General features: G+C 39.5%; 2 protein-coding genes and 2 non-coding genes across 4 annotated transcripts; all 4 read left to right on the forward strand.

Moving 5' to 3' along the window:
• The first annotated feature begins 347 nt into the window (after positions 1-347).
• On the forward strand, positions 348-9,978 carry tmem30b (transmembrane protein 30B). The gene is made up of 8 exons (XM_053509338.1): positions 348-499; positions 1,534-1,731; positions 3,848-3,955; positions 4,041-4,148; positions 4,261-4,351; positions 6,364-6,507; positions 7,392-7,598; positions 8,113-9,978. Exons 2-8 carry the CDS (start codon positions 1,546-1,548, stop codon positions 8,295-8,297), a joined length of 1,029 nt encoding a protein of 342 aa, XP_053365313.1. The 5' UTR covers positions 348-499; positions 1,534-1,545; the 3' UTR covers positions 8,298-9,978.
• A 3,239-nt stretch (positions 9,979-13,217) lies between these two features.
• On the forward strand, positions 13,218-18,861 carry smndc1 (survival motor neuron domain containing 1). The gene is made up of 6 exons (XM_053510480.1): positions 13,218-13,366; positions 15,064-15,183; positions 16,682-16,824; positions 17,025-17,183; positions 17,923-18,076; positions 18,176-18,861. The coding sequence occupies exons 2-6, from the start codon at positions 15,064-15,066 to the stop codon at positions 18,311-18,313; spliced, it is 714 nt and encodes a 237-aa protein (XP_053366455.1). The 5' UTR covers positions 13,218-13,366; the 3' UTR covers positions 18,314-18,861.
• Positions 18,862-21,073: 2,212 nt separating this feature from the next.
• Positions 21,074-21,145, forward strand: trnah-gug (transfer RNA histidin (anticodon GUG)). The gene has a single exon. It is a non-coding gene; the product is annotated as a tRNA-His (tRNA).
• Positions 21,146-21,239: 94 nt separating this feature from the next.
• trnar-acg (transfer RNA arginine (anticodon ACG)) lies at positions 21,240-21,312 on the forward strand. The gene has a single exon. It is a non-coding gene; the product is annotated as a tRNA-Arg (tRNA).
• Positions 21,313-21,597: the final 285 nt, after the last annotated feature.

Here is a 21,597-nt window from a genome sequence, read left to right on the forward strand (position 1 = left end):
TATTATAAGACTATGTAAAGGTGTTTTGTGTGTTTATATATCATGTTGTTTTTATAGGTTGTAATGTTTCATACGATTTTGATAAAGTTTTTGTGAAAACTGTTATATAATATTATACATTATTTACGTTTTTTTAAGAACATTGCTAATTATTGGAAATAAAAAGTCACTTTAATTTTCAAATGTCTCCTTATTGGAATTTTTTATATGTTTATATATATATATATATATATATATAAATAGAATATTAATTGGGATTATACTGAGTAGTAATTCTTCACCTGTACGGTGAGTCGAAGCCCCGCCCCCAGGACGTTAGTTCCTGTTTCAGGTGTGTATGAGTGTGTGTGTGTGTGTGTGTGTGTTGGGCGTGAACTCGTCGGCGACGACTTTTACGTTTTTTTTGTTAAAAATACAGCATTAAGAGTGAAGCCGAGTTCTTTGGATAATTAAATTCCCATTCTCTCCTTCAGTGTTAATTCCAGCTTTAATCAGAGAGGTGAGTGAAGTCTGTAGGGGTAACCTGAGGTCAGACACTGCTGTGCATAACACAAGACCTTAGTGTTCACTCTGACTGTAAACGGAACAACAAACTATTTTTGGAAATAATATTATTATGATTATTATGATTATTAATAATAATACTAGGAAATGTTGTAACCCTTGGTTGTGTGTTTCGAGCATGTAATACTACGCTTAAGACTACAAAGTAAATCAAAATGTAACAAACAACAAAGAAAACTGACTCGGTGTTGAAGTTTCGTGTAAGGAAGCACTGATGTATTCGACCGGAGTCTCCTGTTTCAGCGTTTTATAACAGACAGAGCTAATGTTATAACTTAAATTTTATTCGTATCGCTTTGTTTTAAACAATGGACATTATCATTATCATGAAGCAGCTTTACAGAAATACACACACACACACACACACACACACATTTACACAATAGTGTGTAAATGACAGTCAGGTGTTGAGCTGGCAACCTTCTGTAACTGTGTGCTATAAGATGATAAATGAAATTCGATACGAATTTAACATGACGTTCTGCTGAAATAATCAACTTTTCACTACGAAACAATATTTCTGAAACAGCAGAAAGTCTGCAGAACAGGACAGTCCACATTGCTGTTTCTCTGTAAGTGTCTTTTTTTCATATTTCTTTCAGGAGAAAAAAAAATGTAAGGGAGAGTTTTTTTTAACTGATATAGCAGGAACATGTGTCGTGGTTGGTCTAAAATGTTAACTGTAACTAATAAACTGCCGACAGTGAAATATAATCAACTTTATAATCCGCTTGTTAAAGGCTGGTGTTGACTGTTATTCTGTAACCTAGAGTACCCTATTCCTTACAAAAGCTAGTAAAATTATTAAACTCATTTATAATGCATTACAAAAATGCATTTTGAAACAGATTAGGGAAAAAAAAACATCCTGTTTCCTGATTGCCAGACAATTCTAGAAATAAACCGTCACAGAATAACCACTTCGAAAAAACAAATTGTTTAAATGACGTGATGCTCTCTCTCATTCAGATCAGCGTCAGGATGAAGACAGAGGGGTCGATGGCCAATAGGCCAGATAATACAGCGTTCACACAGCAGCGGCTTCCCGCCTGGCAGCCCATTCTGTCCGCGGGCATCGTCATCCCCGGCTTCACTATCATCGGCCTGGCCTTCATCGGCATCGGCGTGGCACTCTTCGTCACCTCGCAGAACATCAAAGTGCTGGAGGTGGGACGTAATACATGAGCTGGAAGTCTGGATTTCCTTTTAGAATGTTGAACGTACTGTATTCAAATTTACTCTTATCGCAAATGTAGATAATTAGCCAGCTAATCTGTTAAATGCGCAAATTTCACTGGTGGGCATTTTATGTAAAGGTTTTATTTTTACACTTAGTCTGAAGGATCAAACTCTGATGAGAATGTGTATGTCTGAGTGAGTGTGTGTGTTTATAAACAACCTGGAAAAAAAGCTTGAATTTGTGACATCATCAGCACCATCAATAATTACAGCAAGTGAAGGATGTACAAGAACATTAATAACAATAGAACACTGGCATCAGGGACCTAGAAATTTAATAAATAGTGTAACATGGATCTTGGGTCTTTATCAGCTCATCAATTAGCTTTTTAGTCCTTTAGTTTAGTAACGGGAGCATTTGGTGCTCATGAGACATGACAGACTCTCCGACCCTAATGTTCAGTAACGGCTAAACAACAAGCTCAGGTTGTTCAAAGATTTGTGGATTTTGTTGTATGTTTTTTTGGATTATTGCATAATTTTATATTAAAAAATTAAAAGTATGGCTGCGTTGTCTCAGTAGGAGGCATTGGCTGTCAATCACAGCAGTTGTGCCCACTCATTAGTGTCTCTTAGTGTCTTAAAACTCATAAACCAGGAATGTAAAAACACATCGGCAATCAGTTTGATTAATATCAGTAATCAGAAGCGGGTTTGTTGTTTGTCATCATGCGTCGTTCTGCGCACTCAGGTGTGTGTTTCTTTACATCACCTCCAGCAAATTTCCAGCTTTGTAACGCAGAAGGAGTTTACCGAGACTGATTAAATGATTATATATATAAGATGGCCGCTACTAGAATTTCTATTCATTTCAAAAGGGCAAACGGTATTGAGTGTGTCGAAAGGATGTTTAGTTTAAGTGTATTGTGAATAATGCTGTGTTTAAGGTAAAGTCGCGACTATCATTTCTACAAGCAGTAAAACCACAGAAAGCTATAATCCACTGTCGAAGGACAAAACCATTAGATATTTAGAGTAAACGTGCATGGACAGTAGCTTTTAGAAGCTTTGACATGGGATAAAGATATCCTTTGACCAATGTGCACATTTATTGTTTTTACTCTTCACACATCAAATGTGCTGAGGTGGGAAATGGTGTAAATTACTGAACCAAATTGAACGCAGAAGGAAAGTCCCGGGATGAGTACAGGTCAGTTATTATGATGACAGCAGCAGAGTTTTAAACAAGCCTTCAGTATCTAGATGAATTCGCATATTAAAGCAAAGATAGTTGGACATAAACTGTGGATCAGCGACCTAAGGCTGTAAGGTTCCCTTTTTTGGTAACTTGTAGTTCTTAGACTTTATAGGTGGTTGCAGTGCAAGATATCGAATATACGCTCGCGAGAAAAAGCGTGTGAACTTTTTGGAATTTCATGGTTTTCTGCCTTAATTCTCATAATATGTGATATGATTTTCCTCTAAGTCAAGAGTATTGACAAATATATATGTGCTTATAATAATAACCCCCCAAAATTCTGATCTTTCCCGTCTTTATTGAGAACAACCATAAAAACCTCATAGTACGAAAAGTGTATGAAACCTTGAGTTAATGACTTCAAAAAAGCTGATTGGAGTCAGGTGTTAGCATTATAATTAGCATTAGTACCTGGAGTCTTGTTAAGAAAATGAGTTTGGAGGTGTGGACTAGAGCTTCTTTGACTGATCTCAATAGAGATGCTATAGAATGACTTGAAGAGAGCCACGACCATAAGACCTCCTAAAGAATATGACCGAGCTAGAGCGGTTCTGCCGGGAAGAATGGACTAAAATTTCTCCTGAACGATGTGCAGGTCTGATCCACAGCTACAGAAAGCGCCTTGTTGAGGTTATTGCTGCCAAGGGGGCGGGGTCAAGCCCGCAACTAATTAATTCCAAGGGTTCACTTACTTTTTCCACAAGCAATTTCCAATTTAAAATTTTGGATGAGTGTGTTCAATAAAGATATGAAAGATCAGAATATTTTGGTGTTATTATTTTTGGCTATCTTATGCTAATTATATAAATGTAATTGCATTTCTTTTAACCCTTTATTGTGTAACAGACCGACTACACAGGCAGCACAGGCAATTCTAGCTGTTCCCAATGTATCAACCCCTCTATAAAAGACTGCGTATGTGAAGTCCAGTTCTCCCTCACTGAGCTATTCCAGGTACTGTCCTTTTCACTCAGCTTTCTACACTTTGTGACCTGACGTATCATGACTGTCCATGATGAGATGTACTTTGTGTTTTCAGGGTCCTGTCTTCTTCTACTACGGACTGACTAATTACTATCAGAACTACAGATCATACAGCGTGTCCCAGGATCCCAACCAGCTAGTGGGAGACAAACAGTACTTTCAGGTACATTCTTGCTTTGTGCATTTTAGTTTCTAATGGGTCGGATGTCTTGTTAATTATTGTTAAATATTTATTTAAGTTTAATTAAGTACAATCTTTGTTTAATACCTGACAGTCTCCAGCGAGCACCTGCTCTCCGTATCAGTATAACTCCAGCTCGACGCCTATTGTTCCCTGTGGATCCATAGCAAACAGCAAGTTCAATGGTACTGCTACCACTACATTACACTGCACCTGACACCTGTTTCATGGCGAAACCCATTTGCTTAAGACTACTTTAATATATTATCTCTTTAGTGAATCTGTACGTGGAATGTTTTGTTCTTGGCCATACCGAACCTACGATTTCCAGCGCCAGACACACAAACATTTCCTCCTTTTATAGGGTGCCATTACTTTTGTCCTAATCAGTGGTGTCAAAAGTATTCACGTTCATTACTTAAGTAGAAGTATATATACTAGGGTTTAAAAAGACTTCTTTAGAAGTTAAAGTATCAACTCAAGCTTTTTACTCCAGTAAAAGTGTAAAAGTACTGGTTTCAAAACTACTTAAAGTATAAAAGTAAAAGTAACGTGAGGGGGAAAAGCATTAAGGATAAAAGCTTAGGCTGTGCCACGGGTCTATATACTGCACTAACACCTCATAAAAAAAAAAAAAGAAAAATGTGTTGTTGTTTTTTTGTTGTATTTTTTAACAAGCCATAGAGATTTGGGATACTGTATATGGCAGATGAAAAAGAATGCATTTTAGTACAATGTAAATACATTAAAGAACCATATATGTGTACTACTGAGCATTAACATGTTTCATGAAGAAAAAGATATGATAACTAGTTGTCTAAGTATTTTAATGGTGCAAAAAGTCAAACTTCAGAGGCGTGTCATCAGTAACCTTTATTGGAATGTAAATGTACATCCAAGCTTAGCTGCAGGAATCTGTGAGGGAAACATACAGGAAAATTAGTGCACCCAGGGCAGGCTTAGTAACAATTTCCCTTCCTGTTCCCTTCCTGGTGCTGTTCCCTTCCTCGCTGGTGCTTGGTTGTGACATTTCGCTCAAATCTTGAGTCTCTATCAGGGACATCTTTGTCTACTTATCACAACCTTATCAACCGAAAATGCTATTTTATTCAAACGTCCTTGCTGGAGTGTGTGACATGACGTCATGTGCACGTGCGATGGATCGCGTACCAACCAATAGGGTGTCGGAATGGTATGTTTATACTTCTCATCCAACCACAATCAAATTCGCTCCATCCAGATGGCGCGGTTTATCCGGATGTTTTTGCTTGTTTTTTGAATGACAAGCTGAAATAAAATGGGAGTAACTTAAGGCTATTTTTAAAATGTAAGAAATAGAAGTAAAAAGTCGGCTGAAAAATAATTACTCCAGTAAAGTATAGATACCCGAAATTTCTACTTAAGTAAAGGAAAGAAGTATTTGTACTTCGTTACTTGACACCTCTGGTCCTAATTGAATATCTAGTCTTATTCGTCTCAAATACGGATGCATTTTGGATTATTATGATAATATATCTGGATTATTATAAGACCATAATCCCACAGCATTAATACACACACACTTAGGAGTTTTTGCAACTTTTTTTAAGTTTTTACAAATGATTTACAATTAAATTAGACAAAATATAATTGTGCAATTTTGCAATCTCTTTTAACACCTGTACACCTTGAAGATTTAAAGCAAGAAATTTTTGCATATTGTGAAATAAAATGCATTCAAACCATCTAAGCTTTTCAATACTTAACTTACCAACAAGTAAATATTGAATTAAGTCAGATATTATTTATTTTTTTACTCTTGATGTTGGCTTTTTTTTTTTCATTCACTGTGTCGCTGTACCACCTTCCTTTACGAAATACTGAATACAAAATAAAAAATTGAATACCTTTGTTATCTTGATAAATAATAATTAGGTTTATTTTAGTGTGTGTATAAGCTACAATATAAAGTCTAGTACAAATGTGAATATCTGGCTTGGTGTTTTTAGTGAATGGGTTTTCAGCGTTTTAATTTCCTGCAAGGCATAAATTCTTAGCACTAACTTTATTATTATTTTTTTTTTTTATCTTTGTGTCTCCAAAGTCCACTGAAACCAAAATTATTCATTAAGTGCTTCTACGTTTTGTATCTTGTTATAAGCGATCATGTGCCTGTGTTCTTTAAGGACTCTAATGACTTTTTTTCTTTTCTATAAAGACTCCTTCGAGCTGTTCCAGATCGTCAATGGGGAAAAGACGCCGGTTCCGTTTGACAGGAAGGGAATCGCATGGTGGACGGATTACAACGTCAAATACAGTAACCCTGCTTTTGTCAACGGCTCCTTCGCTAACGCCTTCGCTGGTATTTATTCAAGTTACCTTCTCACATTATATGGCACCGACAGAGTGAGCTCACCATTCTCAGTCAAATTGGACTACATAACGATTTGGTCGATTAAATTGTTGGTCGTATATCATTAGTATTCGAATAATTAGCTTATTTTGTGTTTAACTAAGGTGTCTCATCCAACAAGCTTATTTTCTCCAGTGTCTTTGTAACAGTCAGAGTTTGTCAGAGACTTCAGAGGGAGTAAAATGTGTTCTCAATTTTTATTAACCTTATGAGATGGAAAATTAAAAAAGTCAAGGCTGGTGAGCGGAAAATTTATATCTGCTGTTATAAAAGCTATGAACAGGAGTCTTGTTTTGTGGACTTTACACGACATTAAATGTACAGTAGAAGTAAATGTATAAAAAGTATGCAGAATCATTCTAATCATTCATTTTTTTAAGTATTAACCGTATGAAACACCCTTGGACATCCTGTTATTGGAAAATAATCAAATTCAGGCGATTAAAAGTAATTTTATTCTTTAGAATTCATTTCATGCAAAATCACGGGGGGCAGGAAAAGGAAAATCTATGGGAGATTTTGAGCACAAAAGGTTAGCTAACACTCAATGACTGACATGGCCAGATGTTCATTTCTCTGGTACGATTAAGAACCTTCCAGATCTTGAGTATTTTGTGAGGTGGCCGAGTACTTTAGCAAGAAAGTCAACTCTTTTCCTTTTTATTTGTCAGCCATTTGTATATAATGCATAAAAGCATACAAAGCAGCAAACTTGTGTAAGAAAAAATGTCTGTGTATAAAAGATACACAGTGGCATGTGGTTAGCACTGTGGCCTCGCCAAGTGGCACGTGTGCAGACCTCAAACAGATGGAAGCTTGTGTTTTCTTTTCAGGTACATCACAGCCGATAAACTGGCCAAAACCTGTGTACCAGCTGGATACAAGTGACCAGGCCAATAACGGCTTTCTGAACCAGGACTTCCTGGTGTGGATGAGATGTGCAGCATTTCCTGACTTCAGAAAGTTGTATGGACGGATCACAGGGGGAGATTACGCTAGTGGCCTGCCTGCTGGAAACTATAGCTTGGAAATCAAGTACAGTATCCTTTTATCAGCTGGTGTGTGTGTTTTCAGAAATGCCCCGTCACACTTGAATTTGTAAAAAAAAAAAAAAAAAAGAACTTTCCAGGTACAAATTCTTTACAATCCACTAAAAGAGCATTATTCAAAATGTAACCACTAGACTTTTCATCTGACTTTTCATTTGCATGCCATGCTTAAGAGAGGTGAAACCCTATCAGCTACACATGCACACGGACAGGTTTGTCTGGTTGGGTGGGACAAAAAAAATCTCAGAAATAAATTGAGCAACAAAAGGGAGAGAAAGAGAGCGTTTGTGTCTGGTGTTTAATCACCTACACTTTATTTGTGTATTCCAATTAGACTGAATAATTGTTGGCACATAACATTCACAAGGATTTTTTTAAAGAATCATTTTTGTGCATTTTTTTCAGCATATTGTTGTGTGTGTGTGTGTGTGTGTGTGTGTGTGTGTGTTAAAGAATCTAGAACAAAGTCATTTCAATGTGTTTGGATCCTTAACCTACAATCCAGACTACCCTGTTCTGAGCTTTGGTGGCACAAAGAAGGTAGTGTTCTCCAATGTTTCCTGGATGGGAGGAAAGAATCAGTTCCTGGGCATCGCCTACCTTGTCATAGGTTCTCTCTGCGTTGTCATGGCAGTAGTCATGCTCATCGTTTATGCAAAATACAAGTTTTCAGATGACGATAGCGCCTAACGTGTTATACTTGACCTTGTAGTGGGAAAGGGTGTAAAATGCTCTATTGTACTTTTTCTTCTTCAGCCAGGTCTCATGGTCTACTGTTACTTTAGTTTATTTTTGAGACCGCCGTTACATTTTACAGGTTTAAATCTGGAATGGAGGAAAATTCTGAACTAAGAACATAAAGTTTCCCATGTACAGTACTTATGGTCCATAAGACGCATCAGTTGAAATCCACAGTGGCTTGGATCCTGAATTGAGGGTTTTTTGTTTGTTCGCCTGCTGATAACTGTGGGCCTTTATTTCTACCTAATGAAAGCGTTGCGTCAGTGCTTCATGCATATTATCTGTCCAATTCCCTCAAATACTTATCTGCACAACGTTCTGAAACATATCAGCTACTTTCATGCACAATCACACACATCATCTCGTAGTCATCAACCAGCCAAGCCACCATAACTCGGTGCTATTACGTAGTGTAACATCCTCCAGGAACTTCAAGTCTTCTCTTTGTTGTCTGTAGTACTTCTACATAAACAGCCTGATCATTCGCTATACTTCCTTATTGATTTAAAAAATATATTATTCCTCCTATTAAATGGCATCGTAGCTGTGCTAGTAATGTGATATGCCTCCCACATGTGACATCAGCACGTCACAATAAACACACAGCATCATCTAATACAATAGCACAAGAATCAATAAGTAATCACATATTTTAGTACAAATGGATTAAATGTGTGTCAGGATGGGGAAAAGCTTTACTGACTCCTCATTAGACTCCAATTTGGTATCACAAAATTCACTGATGTCACCGTGTTAAACATGTGCGATCATCCTACTAAAGACAGGTTTAAAATGAATCCTGAGACTCATAATTGTGCAACTTTATTATTGTAGCAGAAATGTTTGTTCCTTCGTATTGACTTTTTATTTGTGTGTTCTGGAAGATGGGTCGTCCTCTTAGGATCTGGTTGCACTAAAGCTTGGTATGAAAGTGTTTCTCAGGGAATGTCTGAAAGCTGATTTATTTGCTTAAAAGTATTTTAAAATACCTACAGCCATACCTGAAAGCCATCGCATTGATTTTTAGATTTCGATGCTGATTTAAATTCCGTCACAGTCACGTCTGAGCACATCCCGTACATGAGGATCTCTTATTTAAAAGCAGACGCAATTTAAATGTATTAAGGATTAAAATTGGTATGTTTTGCTTTTCTGACTTTATGAAGCCATATTTAAAAGTGATTTGAAATAACTGTTTTATTAAAATAGTGCTTATTTATGAGTATTTAGTCGTGTCAATTTTTCGCGTGTTTTGTATTACGGGACCTTTCTCCGAGAAAACTTTTACTTTTGTGTTTAACTTTCTCTCTTTTGTCAAATCAAAGAGGGCGGGAATTATTTAGGGACTGTTGTGTTTTAATTTTTTTGTTTATTGTTGTCTCAGGCTGTGTAACCCAACAGTGCCTTAGGTGTATTGCAGATAATGGTTCACTGTGTGGAAATTTGTTTATCAGGGTGTGTACTGTACATTTGTGGTCAGTGTAATATGTTTGTAAAACCGTGTTTTGGAACCGTGTTGAAAATGTTTTGTTTATGCCAGTGTATCACAACAGTGCCTTAGTTGTATTTATGCCAAACAGTACCCTCCAAATAAAGATGATGACGATGAGCAAAGGCTCTGTGCATGGAACCCTCTTTGTGAAATAAGTTTCTATGAATTGTAGCTTTAACATCAAACCATTTGCGTTGACTCAATTTCTGTTTAACACTATGATCCCATCCTGACACTCTATTAAACAGACCCTCACGTCTTAAAGGTAATGTGTGCTCAAGTGAAGTGAAATCAAGTCATCACTGGTGTAGATTTCAGGGCTCGCCTAATAATCATTGCAGTTTAAGACAAATTTATTTTGGTGTCAAAATTGAGGCAGATGTTATTAAGAGTGCTCCAAATAGTTGAGTAAATTCACAAAATGTATGTTACTCTCACACTTTCTAAAAAACTTTAATAAGACTATTAAATAACACAATAGGTCAGGCTAACTTAGTACCAGTTAGTGCTTAGGATTAACTTTGCCTTCCACTGTACACTGTTCTGTGTGTTTAGATAGTAGGTGTGTTTCTATTTTGAAATCAGTTTTACCTCCTTGCTGTCGGTGTTCAAGAACTGGGGGAAAAGTCTATAAGGCATGTTCAAAAGGGTATTACAGCGAAAAGTGGAAAAAGCTGTAATGATCAGGTTTGGTCTTGGGTTTTAAATTTAACAATATTGTTCTTTATGATTTGTTTAGAGTCTGCTGTTACTGCAGGTTCAATTCAATTTTATTTGTATAGCGCTTTTAACAATTGCCATTGTCCCAAAGCAGCTTCACACAATCAAAAGAATTATTTAAGTTCGTATGAAATGTGTATGTGTATGAATCAAAATGGTCAGATTGTCCCTGGTGAGCAAGCCGAGGGCGACAGTGGCAAGGAAAAACTCCCTGAGATGGTAATAGGAAGAAACCTTGAGAGGAACCAGACTAAACAGGGAACCCATCCTCATCTGGGTGAAACAGAGAGCAGGAATTGATCCTAACACACAGTCATACTGTATGCAGCCAGTTCAGTATAACAGTTGATGTTAATTGATGTTAATATACATTAAGGCATTTGGCAGACGCTCTTATCCAGAGCGACTTGCATTTATTTATCTCATTACACATCTGAGCAGTTGAGGGTTAAGGGCCTTGCTCAAGGGCCCGAAAGTCGCAACTTGGTGGTTGTGGGGTTTAAACCTGTGATCTTCCGAACCGTAGTCCAATGCTTTAACCACTGAGATACCCCCGATCCCTAATATGGAGTCAGGTAGTTATTGGAGACTCAGGTAGACTTGTAAGAAATTCCATTCCTGAACTATCGAGCAACTGCAGCCAAGTCAAGTCCTCAGAGAAACAGCTGTCAACACCAGTCAAGGCCAGAACCGTCTTCATGGTAGAGTGAAACTGTCCCCAGACACTGGACGCATCCCAAAGAGACACACGGGGCATCCATGTGACAAGATGTCTAACCAGGATGGGTCAGACAGGTCCGGAGAGGAGAGGGAGTCTGGATCACTGGCAGCTCAGGAACGACATGTGTAGCTCGACAGAGAGAGGAAAGGAGAGAGGGGGAGACAGGAGAGGGGAGAGCAGAAGAGGAGAGATAACAGTTAGGTCTGGTCCCAGTCTAAAGGCGCCATCTGAAGACGAATTTGCATACGTGAATCAGAAACATTTCGATTCAATAAATGTGCTAATAATATGTGATGCTCAAATGTGCCTAACAAATATTGTGGCAAGGTGGCCTGGGTCAACCCATGATTCATTCATCCACTCAAACAGCATGGTTGGGATGAGGCTCCAGGGTGGCAGGGTGCGCGATGGGTGGCTTCTTGGTGAGTGATGTATTTAAAGATATTATTCCAGCTAAGTTTTTTTTTTAAATTATTATTAATTCCAGAGGACTACATCCAATTTAAAACAAAATGTATATATTTAAACTACATTTTGTGTAATGAGATTGCTTTGTTATTAGGCAAAAAAACTATCTGAGAACTGAATTTATGCTGTATGAGTTATTTTCAGTTAGTTGTACTTTGTGGGTGTACGCTATAAAAAAAATCAGTTACACCGGGAACAAAATGTGAATTGCAATGTACAAATGTTATTGCTTTGTATTTAAAACACGATGATTAACTGCATGTCACACTAAAAAGTAGCACTGACTGAGAAGGAGCAGGTAACAAAAAGGCAGGTGTGGCTAAGTGACTATTAAAAAGATGGATTACTTCCTAATGCTGGCGTAGTGGCGTAGCCACTTCTAGGGTCAAGGATTCGATTACTGCCTTGCGTCTGTGTGTGTGAAGTTTGTGCTTGGTGAGTTTCCTCCAGGTTCTCCAGTTTCCTCCCACAGTCCAAAGACATACAGACTAGGTTAATTGACGTTTCCAAAATTGTAATACACCAGTGTGCCCTGTGATGGTTTGGCACCCTATGCAGGGTGTACCCTGCCTCATGCATATATGTTTTTAAAACCAAAAATACTTGGGGTTTTAAGGGCTACTATAACAATTGCAGGTTATAAAACTTTTTTTAATACTGTTCTTTGACACTTCGTGAAGAATGGTACTGTATTGGTGCCGTGTTCTACATGCGTTATTACCACTCTAATGTTTCTGAAAGTTGTGTTTTTTTACATTTTCATTTCCATGCCAATTATCTCGTGTGGGGATGGGTGACCGGATCATATCCCAGGGAACTCGGGGCACAAGAAGCAGGGACTAAATGGAATGCAATCTATCGCAGGCGTACACACACAGGACAATTTGGAAACACCAATCAGCCTTTGAAATGTATGGGAAACTGGAGTACCCAGAGGAAACCCCAGGAAGCACGGTTTGAGAACATGCGAACTCACGTCACGCACGTACAGACCAGAGGTTATGAGATCTGAACCCCTAACCCTGGAGCTGCAATGTAACCTTGTTTAAGACATGATTGTAATATCATTGGCACACAAGTGTCACTGCAGGGTATTAATTGCACTGCGCATTGAGACTCGTCGCCATTTTAGTTTGTTACCTCTAAAGCGCCAACTAGCGTTCATTAAGTGAACAAGCATTCAGTATCAGCAGTGGAAGCGCTCTCGAACATTCGATTGTACAGTAGAGTAATGAAACATTCTGTTGCTGCTATTGTGACTTATTTCTTAGCATTAAAATATGTTCAATCAATATTCATAAGAAAAATAAATGCTGTGTTTTTCCATAAAGTCTCGCTGTGTCTCGGACGCTAACTAGCGCCGCTACAAAGAAATAGAGCTTCGGATTGGTTTCGGCTGGTCACGTGAGCGCACTCGCCTCTTCTCGGTATTATCGCGAGATCACGGTCACTTCGCGATAACGTCACTTCCTGCTGCGCGTGCTGTTGTCGTCGGAGAAGAGAAAGGACAGAAGGAACCCGTCCATTTTCACAGGTTGTAGGTGTAACTACATGGGCGAGTCCGAGCGACGTTTACGCTTAAACAGATCCTAAAGAGCGGTGTTTTGGAGCAGAGAGGTGAGAGCAACCCCCCGATGTTAGTGAGCGGGTTAAAGTCAGTCAGTCAGTCAGTGAGCAGGACCGCGGCCTGTGGAGCTAGCGCGTTAGCATCTCCTGTTAGCAGCTCCTGAGAGGTCTGAAATAACCAGCGCTGTGTTTTATATATATGTATATAAAGTTAATTACTAAAGCGTATGTTTTGCCCGGTATAACTTGGTACTGTACTTTTTTTTCTTTTTTCGTAAAGCTGGTTAATCCCCGGATTACAGGCCTGTCTCTCTGCCGTAACAGTCCGGGTTATTTCTTAAATATGATTTACGTGTTAATTGTTAATTAAATAGTGTGCACTTATTACGGATGAAGAAAACTGTATATAACTATCATTTAGACAGCAGTGTGTAAAGGGAAACGCTGTTAAACGCTGATTGGTCAGTCACTGTGCGGCTGAGTCTTTTCAGGGGGAAGTACCCCCGGTGTTTACAAGCCGCCGGGTGACGTAATGTGCTCATTTGCATATTTATCGTATTTTGGCGTGTTGCATGAAGAAATAAATTAGTTGGAATTGTAACACTTAGAATTTCCTATAAATATATGTATTTATGAATGTATCAAACGTAGCCTGTTCCTTATAACATCACTTTAAAAAAAAAAAAAAAAAAAGTGCAGCATTTAAACACTACAGACTAACTTAAAACACGGTAGTGTGGTGGTTAGCACAGTTGCCTTGCACCTCCAGGGTCCGGGTTCGATTCCCGGCCAGGCTCGAATCACGTCTCGAACATGCATGGAGTTTGCATGTTCTCCCCGTGCTTGGTGGGTTTCCTCCAGGTTCACCGGTTTTCTCCCACAGTCCAAAGATATGCAGGTTAGGCTAATTGGCGTTCCCAAATTGCCCGTAGTGTGCGAATGGGTGTGTGTGTGTGCCCTGTGATGGACACCCTATCCAGTGTGTACCCTGCCTCGTGCCCTAAGTCTCCTGGGATAGGCTCCAGGTCCCCGCGACCCTGAATACAGGATAAAGCCGTGTAGAAGATGAGTGAGTGAGAGCATGTTTCTGTCATTTACCAGAATTATTATTTTTAAATAAACCTGGCAAATAATTCACTCCTACTGCACAGAATGAAAATGTGTAAATAGTTCAGGGTGTGCCACCTGTAGCATTATGAAGAAATTACTGTTTTATTGCCTCGGATGCCTCCATTTGCTAATTAGTGCTCACAGTGTTTTAAGATGGGTGTATTTGTGTGTAATGAGTTGATTTGAAACTCACAAATTTTGAAGAAAAGGGCAGATCCAAGGCTGGTCGGTTGATCACCGGTCAGGGCCAGTCGAAATGAAAACCAGATAAGTCTGGTCATAGATGGTTCGTCTCTATTATAAATGTAAAAGTACAGCTACGACTAAATTGGGTGACAAAATCTAGTGAAAAAAAGTATTATAAAAAGATAATAGTTTATCAAATGAACACTGAGTCTCAATATAGGTCAGATTTGGTCCAGGATAATTTTTGTGAGTGCCGTATCTGACTGTTTGCTAAACAGGACAGTTCCTCAGTCTCTTAAGAAGAATGACTAGTGATTAAATTAGCCAACGTTAGCCATTCATTTCATGGTCAAGGTGTCGGCCCCTCTTCAAAATATGTCGACTGTCTTTGGTGTCTAATTTCTTTTTTGAAAAGTGTGATCCCGCTTTAAGACTTATTATTTTTTCCCCAGATGTCTGACGAATTGGTGAAACAACTGAGCAGTTACAAGGCTCAGCTCCAGCAGGTGGAGGCTGCGCTCTCTACAGACCCAGACAATGAAGATCTGCTCAAGTTACAGAAAGACCTGCAGGTGAGACTTGTAGCATGTGTCCATCAGTATCCTCAGTGGTGTTCAGTATGCAGGTATAGCATTAAGGATGGGGTGGGGAGGTCTTTACTGATCACCTGATACGATATTATAACAATACCTGGGTTTGTATTAGATTTAATTAGTATTACGTTTCTTTATGCAACATGTCGCTATTTTTATTTTTATTTTTCAGATTATTTTTTCACATTGCAATTCTGACAGCCTGCCAGTGTTTGAATAGTCTGTTGAACTGTCTATAGAACTGTAAAGGAAGGGGAACATTTTACCACCTCACATGCACACATTATGCACAACTTAATTAAAAAAATATATATATATTTTGGAGTAAATGTGACTTACAATAGAATCACAATATGTAACTGAATTGATTACTTTTCCTCATCTCTAAATAGTACCATTTCTGTCATTGTAGTCCAAATGAATAGAAACTCTCAGATTAGTGACATCTAGAGTAAAACAGAAGTTTAAGGTGGTAAAACTGACAGCACAGAATTCTCAGAAAAAGGTGGTAGTGGCCGCTCTCAAAAACATAAAAATAGGTTTATTCTCGGGCTGTAATGGCATGTAAAGTGGCATTCGAATGAATACAGTCGAGCTTTGCTGGGCAGTTGTCTTCATAAATTTTATTAATTCAAATAAATGTTTTAATTAAGATTGTGTGTATGCAGTAAATGAATTTAAAGCACACATGAATGCTGTTTAAAAACAGCGAAAGAAGAATGCAGCCTCGTTAATCTGAGAAACGCTTCCGGCAAACTGGCTGCTTCCAAACCATGTGTTTTGCACAGTGGGCAAAAGAACGGGTCATTACGATTCATCGCGAGTTTTGGTGTAGTGATTGTTTCCAATACTTCCGCACGAAAAATGAAACATTAAATGTTTTGAGTGGTCCTCTCAGAATATTAGTCGGTCACTTGGGGTGGCTCGCGGCGCCTAACAACGCATTTCACCACAAGTCACTTTTACATACTTGCACAAATTCCATATCGCTAAAGTGATGTCTAAATCCAGTCTCTGCAAATTGCTCTCGGTCTTGCCTTTGATTTTTCAGTGGTAAGATAAAGAGAGCACTTTGTTCAGATTGGATTCAGATTTATTAAATTGTATAATTGATTAAATCAATTAAGTGTAGATGTGGCTGTTATGGTTTTCAATGATACAGATCAATTCTTTGCTGTTTTGTCCCCCCCAATTTTCTGCCTCGTTTTGTCTTGGCTAGTTTGAACCCACCTACCAGTTCTTCCCAACATACAAAAGGTGACGTATTTCCTCCAAGACCCATGAAGGCAGACAAAGGGCTTATAGATGCAACTAGTTGGCTAGTGTTGGTGTGAGACCGGTCTTGCTACAAAGACAATTAATCTTTTCAATAAACACCTGTTTAAGTGGATTCATTCTGGAAAAGACAAAAAAATAATGCAGTCGTATGGTAAAACTATTGTTTTCTTAACTTTTAAAAAATGTATTTAATCTTTAGGAGGTCATTGAGTTGACGAAAGACCTGTTGACGTCTCAGCCAGCAGAGGGCGTCGCTAGTCCCAACAGTTCAGATGCTGTGCCTCCAAAACACAGCTGGAAAGTAGGGGATCGTTGCATGGCTGTGTGGAACAGCGACGGACAGTGAGTATCTCACACACACGGATACATTTAAACACTTAAATTTATACTTTTGACAAGAGGGAGTATCTTTTGACAACCGACTGTGAGTATCTAGTTCTTTCTTGGTTTCCTTTCTTCTTTTTGGGTGTTTAAGTATATGTTTAGAGCGTGTGGTCTCGTAGACCTGTACTCATCCGCTTACAGTGCTTTGTCCTTTGCAGGCAGTACGAAGCCGAGATAGAAGAGATCGACAGCGAGAACGGCACGGCCGCCATCACCTTCACCGGCTATGGCAATGCTGAGGTGGTGCCTCTGCAGGCGCTCAAAGCAGCCGAACAGGCCAAGAGCAGCATGGAGGAGGATGCCAAACCCAAGTCCAAGTGAGTGTGCGCCGGGTTCTGTGTAACAGTGAGTACAATAAACCATGGAGGTGGAGGACAGTCCTTAGAAATTCACCAATTTTACTTTATTTCCACTTATTCCACTTTAAAATAACAGCTCTGTTAACTTTCGGGTTCTAAGGTCGAATCCCAAATAGCGTTAAATGGAAAGCTAGTGTGCTATATAGGGTGTACAATTGCTTGTTTCACATACCAATAGTGCCCTTGATCAGGGGTTAGAGAGGGATTTGGGATTTAGCCTTGTGTTAGAAACTTGCTAGCTTTGTGACTAAGCGTTAGCCTTGAACAGAATGACATTGAGGGTTCAGAGGCAATTCAGAACGATTTAGAAGTGATTAGTGCAGAGACAGCGTGGTGTTTAAGATGACATAACGTTATTAGATGTGTGTTCTTACTGAAAGTGTTTGGTGACTGGTTGTGAATGTGGGTTTTGTCAGGCAGCTGCTCTTTCCTCAGTACTGCGGACCGTACAGACCTACTCTCACCCACGCTGAGACACAAAGTTAGTGTCACTAACCACTGGACACACCCAGTCATACATATAGTTACTCGTGAAATACCTTTCCTCCAATCAGATCACCTGGTTAGAACTAACTGTTGTATAACCTGTTATAACCAGCTCTAACCTGTTTACTTGACAAGTGTATTGTGAGGGTGTGGTGTTGTGCTGTCAGTAATGGGATGCCTGATTTTCTTGTGTGTGTTTGTGCCGTACCAGGAAGAAGCTGCAGGCAGAGCAGAGGGAATACAAGAAGAAAAAGGCACAGAAGAAAGTGCAGAGGATGAAAGAGCTGGAACAAGAAAGAGAGGACCAGAAATCCAAATGGCAGCAGTTCAATAATAAAGCGTATTCAAAGAACAAGAAGGGACAAGTAAGTTATAAAGGGTTAAAACATTTCCTGTTTACCTCCAAAAACCCACATGTTGCACTTCCTTACAATAAATCTCTCTCTGTCCGCTCTTCTTCTTAGGTAAAACGTAGTATATTTGCCTCTCCGGAGAGCGTGAACGGAAAAGTCGGTGTGGGTACGTGTGGGATCGCAGACAAACCCATGACTCAGTATAACGACACATCCAAATACAACGTCAGGCATCTGATGCCCCAGTGAGTTGTTTGTGTCTGGACACTCAACGGAACCGGCTACAAAGTTGTTCCAACCTGTTTTTATTTTGGGACGTGTGAAATTTGAAATGTAAGAAAAAGAAGCTAGCCTAGCTGTTAATTGGAATTCATAAGTTATGAGTACGAGACTGCAGCTCCCGGGCTTTACAGCTCGAAACTAAACCACATCCTTCACTGGAAGACAACATGAAACTATTCATCCAGCAACTTACTGTCAGGAAGTAAGCTTAAGATGTGTAAATATATATAAGATGTAGAATATAAGACATGCATAATTCACTTCTCTCATATTATTAAGCAAAGGCTACCGGGTCGGATGTCTTTGCCAGTTGTCCATGAGGATTTTTCAGATTTGGTATTTGTTTCTGACAAATGGTTATCGATGTATCTGATAGCCTTGATGTACACTTAGTCTGCAGTAATCTTTAGTTAGGTCCCAATATTCTGGTGGATATGGGAACCCGGAATTTTAGTATTTTTTTGTTTTGTTTTTGATACTCAATAAATGCTTCTGTGAAGAAGCAAGACTGAAAATATTTCCTCCCGAGTCTTTTATTAAATAACCTGAGTTTGTCCGTATTGTGTGTCAAACCTTTGCTATGTCGGTCCTAAACATCATTATGTGTCATAATTTTGTCAAATAATTTTCTGTTGTTGCTTAAAGGTTTTGTACACCTTTACAAGGAATAAAGTTTTTTTTTTTTTTTTTTACCTGTAGGTCAACCATATGCGATTCTGTGGCCGGTAGTTAATTTCTAATACAAAAGAAATGTTGACACTGCCTAAAAAATGTGTTACTTGACATGGGTTATCTGTAATAATTCAATAATATAATACAATATCTGAGAGTGGTCTCAGGATTGGCTCCCGATCCACAAACACCCTGACCAGCAGCTAATTAAGGTGAATTAATCAATTTGTGATGCTACATTTAAAATGTTTTGTATTATCAGAAATACAAGGGTGAGTCAAAATATAATGTCTGCTTTTCAATATACTTTTACACTCTTGTCAACAAGCTTTCATGTTTCCTCATTAAAAAATGTTTTAGGCTGAGCTGTGAGCCACAAATGCACCGCTGTCTTTACTTCATCAGAAGTGAATCTTTGTTCTCGTAGGGCTGCTTTCAGCAGACCAAACAGGTAAAAAAATGTTCTCCAAAGTGACCTAGTGACCAAATTCATTGCAAGCTAAAAGAATTAATAAATGGATGCTACATTCTGGAAAATTTGATGTCTAAAATTGTGAGCGTTGATCATAGTTAAATAGAAACGAACAGAGGCATACCCTTACGCAGCAGTTTCTGACGATTTTGTGAAAAACAATAAAATGAAGGCATCAACTAAGGTCTGATATTCGAGGTTCAACGGAAGAAGTAAATGGATGAAGGGAAATCAATAAAACGAGGTGAGAATTGTTATAGAGCTGTTTTTGTACAAGGTTGCTGAAAATAAAGAGACGAATACAACAATTTAATCCCCGAAAAGCAGGGAATCCTCATGCTATGGTGCTTATTGTGCTGGCTTGCTACAAAACACCAAGGATCTCATTTCACCACAGCTAGAGGTGTGCCAGCAGCACAACACAACACGGATCCAAAGAGTCTATGTGTGGCTTGAAGCTCGCGTGGCTCTCTTTGATCCCGTGCAATGTTCTTGTCAATACCACTTGTTGACCACAACAGAGCTCAGATTCTTACCAGCGCGACTCAAAACTTTGGCAGCTGCTCACCTGGAAAATTCCTGTGGTCTGCCCAAGGGACGCAACCCTCCCAGGGTGGCGTTTTCCTTCCCTGGTTGTCCCATATGGTCGAGCGGTCAGGATTCCTGGTTTTCACCCAGGTGGCCTGGGTTCAACTCCTGGTATGGAAATGTTGCTTTGTCGTCTACCCATCTAAAATTAACCTGGCTTTTGCGGCTCATTCATGTACCAAATTCCCCTTCAGGCAGAACCAGGTAGGCGACTGCCATGGTGGGCTTCCTCAGGCCGGGTGGTTTGCTGTTGTGCCTTTCCGGAGAACTGAACCATTTATCAGGCTATATTGGGTCTGCGTTCCTGCCGATTTTCCCACACAGCGACCTGCCGGTCCCAAAGAGAAGCTGTTCTCAGGCAAATGCTCAAAGCTAAAAAAAATTTCTGCAAGCATCTTAGTTAGCAACAGACAGACGGATAGCGTGTGACAAATTCCCTAACAGAATCTGAAAATGCTCTCCGTAACCGTTGCCATTAGTACGATTCATTGGCCAGATTGCGATGTGAAGAAAATTCAAACAACATTGTATTGTTTAGTAAAGGTTGTATTAAAGTGTGTTCGTCAGTCGAGACGACCCCATCTGTGCCTTTTTCATTCACTCTGTGTGTGTGGAAAGTGAATTCCAGAGTGGATTTTTACTTCATTCCTTTCCATTATTTTTCCTCCTTAATTAGGCAAACCAAAAAGACATATTAAAGAAATCAATTAGCTCATCTTATAAGTAAAGAGAATTAATGGACTGTAATATTTGAGTCATCTGTCCCACAAAGGACGAAGCATGTTGCAAGACCTTGTGCGAGTTTTGGTGGACGTTTGCATGTAATTAGAACCATTTCCTAGTTTTGAGTGTTGCAAATGCATTGAAGACTACATGGAAAATGAAGTTTCCCCAGTGCACGCGGGCGAAGCGATTTGCCAGTACTTCCCACGGTACATCCAGCAGCGTCTGACTTCCAGCTGGAAGGATGCCATTGCATACCGGAAGTCTGGCGCGCCGTGATCGTATAGTGGTTAGTACTCTGCGTTGTGGCCGCAGCAACCCCGGTTCGAATCCGGGTCACGGCAGTTGGTTTTGCAACTATCGCCTCACTGCAAGGCCTTTCCTCCTGGCCAGTGTTGGCTGAGAAAGCACATGTATGTAGAATGTCACTCCTCCCGTGGGCCAGTGGCGCAATGGATAACGCGTCTGACTACGGATCAGAAGATTCTAGGTTCGACTCCTGGCTGGCTCGATTTGCTTTTACCCCGGTCCAAAGTTGTGCTCGTGCGACCCACTCCAGCAGCTGCATTTCCGCTGGGATATGGGCTCCCTTAATCCCCGAAAAGCAGGGAATCCTCATGCTATGGTGCTTATTGTGCTGGCTTGCTACAAAACACCAAGGATCTCATTTCACCACAGCTAGAGGTGTGCCAGCAGCACAACACAACACGGATCCAAAGAGTCTATGTGTGGCTTGAAGCTCGCGTGGCTCTCTTTGATCCCGTGCAATGTTCTTGTCAATACCACTTGTTGACCA

This window comes from Clarias gariepinus, chromosome 13, assembly GCF_024256425.1.
Source record: "Clarias gariepinus isolate MV-2021 ecotype Netherlands chromosome 13, CGAR_prim_01v2, whole genome shotgun sequence".
NCBI lineage: Eukaryota > Metazoa > Chordata > Actinopteri > Siluriformes > Clariidae > Clarias > Clarias gariepinus.

What these genes read in the sequence shown, in the direction of transcription:
- smndc1 (XM_053510480.1), top strand. Translation starts at nt 15,064, where the DNA reads ATGTCTGACGAATTGGTGAAACAACTGAGCAGTTACAAGGCTCAGCTC. An exon ending in GTGTGGAACAGCGACGGACA is followed by an intron (nt 16,825 to 17,024) that starts GTGAGTATCTCA and finishes TGTCCTTTGCAG; the next exon opens with GCAGTACGAAGCCGAGATAG. An exon ending in GATGCCAAACCCAAGTCCAA is followed by an intron (nt 17,184 to 17,922) that starts GTGAGTGTGCGC and finishes GTGCCGTACCAG; the next exon opens with GAAGAAGCTGCAGGCAGAGC.
- tmem30b (XM_053509338.1), top strand. Translation starts at nt 1,546, where the DNA reads ATGAAGACAGAGGGGTCGATGGCCAATAGGCCAGATAATACAGCGTTC. An exon ending in CCCTCACTGAGCTATTCCAG is followed by an intron (nt 3,956 to 4,040) that starts GTACTGTCCTTT and finishes TTGTGTTTTCAG; the next exon opens with GGTCCTGTCTTCTTCTACTA. An exon ending in TAGCTTGGAAATCAAGTACA is followed by an intron (nt 7,599 to 8,112) that starts GTATCCTTTTAT and finishes CCTACAATCCAG; the next exon opens with ACTACCCTGTTCTGAGCTTT.